General features: G+C 38.5%; 1 protein-coding gene across 1 annotated transcript in view; it reads right to left on the reverse strand.

The window, feature by feature from the left end:
- Positions 1-5481, reverse strand: part of LOC123969496 (complement C3-like) — a 24898-nt gene that overhangs the window by 15369 nt on the left and 4048 nt on the right. Inside the window, exons 9-17 of the mRNA XM_046046955.1 lie at positions 5266-5386; positions 4902-5017; positions 4419-4565; positions 3494-3593; positions 3268-3362; positions 2950-3141; positions 2654-2809; positions 2387-2516; positions 1401-1469 (exon numbers count right to left, since the gene is read on the reverse strand). Coding sequence (XP_045902911.1) covers positions 1401-1469; positions 2387-2516; positions 2654-2809; positions 2950-3141; positions 3268-3362; positions 3494-3593; positions 4419-4565; positions 4902-5017; positions 5266-5386 — 1126 coding nt within the window. The remainder of the gene's footprint in view (positions 1-1400; positions 1470-2386; positions 2517-2653; positions 2810-2949; positions 3142-3267; positions 3363-3493; positions 3594-4418; positions 4566-4901; positions 5018-5265; positions 5387-5481) is intronic.

Raw genomic sequence — 5481 nt, forward strand, 5'->3', positions numbered from 1 at the left:
TCTGCTTCATTTATTTAGACAATGTGTTTGTAGTTCAAATATATATATATATATATATATATATATATATATATATATATATATGCGCTTAGTGTTTGGGCCCCAATGTACAAGCTTCAGATAGCTTTAAAAAGGGTAAACATTTTTACAAATCTGCATTATTTCTTATGATTGTACTTGTATTTTAATGTTTGGTGAAAAAACTAAATTGGACTGAACTAAACTGAACTTGGCATCCTGCAGCGAGAAAGACTAAAACTAACACTGAAACTAATAAAAAACTAAACATTTTCAAAAAATAAACACTAAACTAAGCTAGCAAACCCACGTTAAAAACTAATTAAAACTAAACTTAAATTGAAAAAAAATAAAAACTAAATAAAAACTAATGAAAAATATAATCTTGCTTGGTACACGGCAGTCATGGATGGATATTGGTCAACGTGTTTCTGTTTTCATGCGTTTAGGTGCTGTACAGACTGGTTCAATGTTACTTTCTATGTCCACTACGTGGTGCTGAGAACAGCCTCTATTTACCGGTCGTGTTCCACTTCCAGAAAAATTCACCTAAATCAAATGATGACTATCACACAAAGCTTACTTCCTGTTCAGAGTAGGTGGCACAATCATTCATTCATAAACAGTTTGCGGAACTGTTTATGAATGAACTAATAACTTCATTTTTGCTGTGTACCGTTGGATGTATTGACAATTATCAGTGAATTACATTGAAACTGAAGAAATCTTAAAAACCAGAGGATTCTCAGGCAAGTTCTGAAGCATTCCTACTTCTGTCCCAGTACACGCATAAAGTGAGTTTCACTGTGAAGCCTACTGAAAGTTGAGCCTCATTTTTGTTATTTCCACAAGCAGCTTATTGGGTACACAAATCGGTCACATTAAATATCAAAATCAATAACCGTTTTGGTTATAAAACAATAAAACAAAAGACTGATGTCTGCTTTATTTTGGTTTTCCAATTTGATTTTGAAACAGAATTATCAAAGACCGAACAATATACAGATTCACAATGACCTCAGGCCGGGACTCTTATGAAACGGGAAATTTGGCACAGATAGAACAATGTACACTCAAGTTACAACAACTTCACCTCATGGCAAATACTGCGTCATCAGGGCAACAGCATTTCATTATATCGCATCATCAAGGTCTTAAGGCTTTTTTGCCCAAATTTCTGTTCAACATTGAAAATTTGCTCAGTGCTTGGACCCTAGAAATAAGAAATTGTTTGAAACTTAAGTTTCAGCTCAGCCTTAATATACAGCATGGCAAAAGGAGTATTGTTAAAGTCACTACAAACATTTTGGAGAGCCTGAGCTGTGAGACAGAAGATGAATGAATATGCGTTTTTTTTGGTAGTTTATTGCTGTGGTTCTTACCTAAACTGGTGGTGACGTCCATTATAGTAGCGGATCTTTTCCTCCTGCTGGGGGCCGGACATTTCAATTCTGGAAATGCAACACAGACAAGATCTTCACAAGAACCAAACAAGGTTGTGTCACACTCTGCCTGTCTGCCATGTCATGTTCTGTACTTTTAGTCAGTTTTATTATCTGTTGTTTTAGTCTGTTGGGTTTTGGGGTTGTCTTGTCTGTTATCTAGTGTTTAGTAAACTTTGTCATGTCTGTTACCCCAGTGATCCCTCTGCATGTCTGTCTCTGTTCCCCCCGCTCTCTCTCTGCCTACCTGTGCCTCGTTAGCCTCATGTCTGTCACCTGTGTTGCTCCCGCCCTGCTCGTTAGTCTCTGTGTATATATATACCTGGTGTTTCTGTCTTGTCATTGTTTGTTGTCACCCAGTGCTGCAGTATGTTCCCTTGTGGTTTGCCTCACTTGTTGTGTTTCCCTGCTCATTTTGGATTTCTGTTGGACAACCTTTGTTTTTGGACTCTGTCAATCAACCACTGTAAGCGTGCTCGCCTTTTGTTGCCTTAAATAAATCACTGAACTGCACCTGCTAGCCTTCGTGTCCTGCGTTTGGGTCCTCCAACCTGCTCAACTCCACAAATCATGACAGGTTGGACCTAAACTTGATCTCTGCAGGGTGTAATTGATGTCATCTTAAAATCAAAGTAAGATTTATCTGGTTGGATGCATGGGTGTGGGGAAAAATTGTATCTTGCAGACATTTTAACCTCTGTTTAAATGTGTTATTTGGAAAAAAACTGCACTAACAACACAGAGTGAACTATGATCAGCTCATGTGACAATCACTATGGTTCACTACTGAAGCCAAGATGGAAATGGAAAACATGGATGAATACAAAAGCCCCAAACTTCCACAGCCACTTCTCCTAACTAGTGATATCTTATTGGTACAACTGAAGAGGGCATGATCTGGGAAGGGAAAAGTAAAGTAGTGTCACCTTGTCTGTAAGGAGTCCCAGAAGCCGTGTTGGACTCAAACAACAGCCCAGCATCATAGAACACACTCATACCGTCCTTCCCTCCACCTGGTGTGCAGCCTGTATCATACTTCTCTACAATATCCCACACCTGAGTCATTCACACACAGAAATACAAACAGACAAGGTTTAGGATTACAGTATGTGCAGGACAAATGAATACCAGATATCATTTTTGATTTTTAAATTAAACCCCTTTGAATTTTCTTTTAAAGATAAAGAAATTGCCTTTTTCTGGGTGAGTCGGTGCTTGTTGTTTAGGACGTAGACCCCTTTGTCAACTGCCACCAGTCCCACTGTGGCTCCTGGATCTCCAGTGACCTTCAGACCAAACATCCTACGAGGCTCATAGGATGGAGCAGGTCTCGATGATTCCAGCTTCAGCTAAATGTGGAGGGGAGGTCAATCAGTGAATCATTGTTAAAGCAGTTTTACACATAAAAATGTGTCCTAGAATTAAACAATTTACTTGTCTTGTTTATCCACTTAGTTAAACTCTGCTACATCAGTGTTGTTTGTCTCACCGAGCCCATGCAGGAGTCCTTGACATCCACCCAAACAGAGTCTGATACCACTTCATTATCATTTGTATGGTAGTAGGCTATGATGCGGAACGATGGCAGCATTTCTTTGGAAATGGGAACTATCAGAGAAATCAGTACTTGGCCTCTTGTCCTGTAGCGGCCACTTTTTACCAGCTGACCTCTGCTCAGGATCTAGGGACACAGATTTGAACACGAGCACTTATCCGACATGAGTTTAAATACTACACAGGTTGTGGGATACAATAAAAAGAGTCATATACTGTATGTGCACGTGTACAGCTGTAAAACCTCTCTCACCAGGTATGTGATGTCATGGTCTTGATTTGCCTGCCGGTTGAGGTTGAGGTTGATTTTCAGGTTTTCTCCTAATTTAAGCTCAGCTGTATCCACACCTGAAAACAATGACATTTTCTGATGAGTGCTCGACACTGAAAAGATCTAGTACATGGTACATACTATTTCACTTCTACCCCCATCATCACCTTTTTTTTAACATCTGGCATTATTTCAGGATGTTCCTCACCTATGTGGATGTAGTTGTTGCCTTTGGTGGTATATGGGAGAGCTGTCATGGTGGCTGTTGCTTGCCTTTCAGGTAAAATACGAGGATTACTGGTCTTTGCCTGCAATTAAAGACACACAAGTAAGCAAACACCAACAGCTGAATTAAATGATACATGAAACTATCAAGTCGATCTCTTATCATTGCCTTGCCTTTCACAGCTTAGCCTACTGATAAATCACTTAATGGAACAAAAAAAACAACATCAAAATTATGTTCATATAGTAGCTGCCCATGGTCATTATTGCCAGATGCAAAGTTTTTGAGTCTGCATTTGGCATGCTACATGTTTCATTTCAGTGCTGGAATAAATATTGCCATTTAATTGTATACAGTAAAACTCAATTACAACTCAACTATATTTAAGAATGTTGCACGTTTTTGTCTGTCTTTCTCTGTTCTCTTTATGTTACTCCAACCTGTATTAGATTTTGCACCAGGGTGCAGAAAAACATCAACACACACAACCTCTAACCACTGCCACTGGATTGTGAAGTTGGTATGGCTAACATGTTAGCAAAAACATCTACTTTAATATCCAGCAGACACAGAACAACATTAGCATATTTGACTGGACAGGTGGCCAGAAACAAGACTCCAAAGTCAAATATTCACTCCCCTTCAGCTCTGTTTCGGTACACACCAAAGATATCTTGATCTTTAGCTTGGAGATGCTCAGTATGTTCACTATTTGCATACTGTACAATAAATGTGTCACAGAGCCAAAACCATAAGCTAAGTTAAACATCTTCATAGAGCTGCAGAGTTTGGTGATAGCTTTGCTTGATTTACCACTACAATCAAAAATGCTGATTAATGTAAGTTTAAGCTTCCATTTGCTAAACGGACCACAATTCAAAAAGGGTCAAATATTTCAGAGACTTACAGTGATTATCAGTCTGTCATTCCTTGCTTCTGTATTGATGGTAAGCCTTGCCATGCCATTGGCTGCGGTGGAGCCCCGCACTTGACCTGGATTGACCACCACTTCAACACCTTGTGCCGGAGATTCATCTGGATTCACAACTTCAACCTGCCATCAGAAACACAGGTGATCAGAAAACATCTGTTTTAATAAAACACTTATTAAACTAAAACTATTAGATTCGTTCTGGAAACTGCACTAACTGTGCACTAAGTATTATGATTTAGATATATATAGTTGTATAGATGTAGGTCATGACCCAAATTGTTAATAGGTGAATTTATCTTTTTCTCTGGAATCTCATTTTAATCGAGGTTATACTGGTATCTGTTTTCAAAAAAACTGTAGTGAAATGTTTTCTGTAAGTGATTTTATTAAACAAAACTATTTTATTAACTAAATACTACTTCTATCAATTAATTTAAATCTAAAGAAGTTCTTTACCGCAACATCAAAGGACATTCCTGGTTTGAAATATTTGGGAGTTCTCTTGAAGTGGATGGTGTAAGGTGATGTGACAATCTGGATATTTCTCAACTCGGCCTCCACCATTTCACCACCTGCGAGTTGACACAGAATCACAAACACATTCTCACAAACTGATTACAAGAGCCTTTTTTATTCACTTTTTTCTTGATTAACTGATACAACAAAACACATCCTGATGTGACTTCTTTATATTTTTTTTACCTCTTGTTTTTGTTTGGAAAAATTTAGGCACTAATAATACTGATGGTTACTTTGCCCCTTTAAGCTGCTGAATAAGAATCACACCTGAACAGACACAAACACAGTCTCTCTTTCTTACCGCTCTCCGTCAGCACACTGACAGCTACAAATATGGAGCTCCCCACCAGCTTTGTGATGTCTGAGAAGGTCTGTGTGATGTGCTCTCTCTTCAGTGAGGCCACTCCGTTACCTCTCGTGATCTAATGTGACATCATATAAAAATGTGTCTTGACATACAGTCAGTGAACAGTTGGAGGTTTATTATTATATCAGCCTGGCTTTATTCTTAACATGC

The sequence above is a fragment of the Micropterus dolomieu genome, linkage group LG04 (genome assembly GCF_021292245.1).
Source record: "Micropterus dolomieu isolate WLL.071019.BEF.003 ecotype Adirondacks linkage group LG04, ASM2129224v1, whole genome shotgun sequence".
Taxonomy (NCBI): domain Eukaryota; kingdom Metazoa; phylum Chordata; class Actinopteri; order Centrarchiformes; family Centrarchidae; genus Micropterus; species Micropterus dolomieu.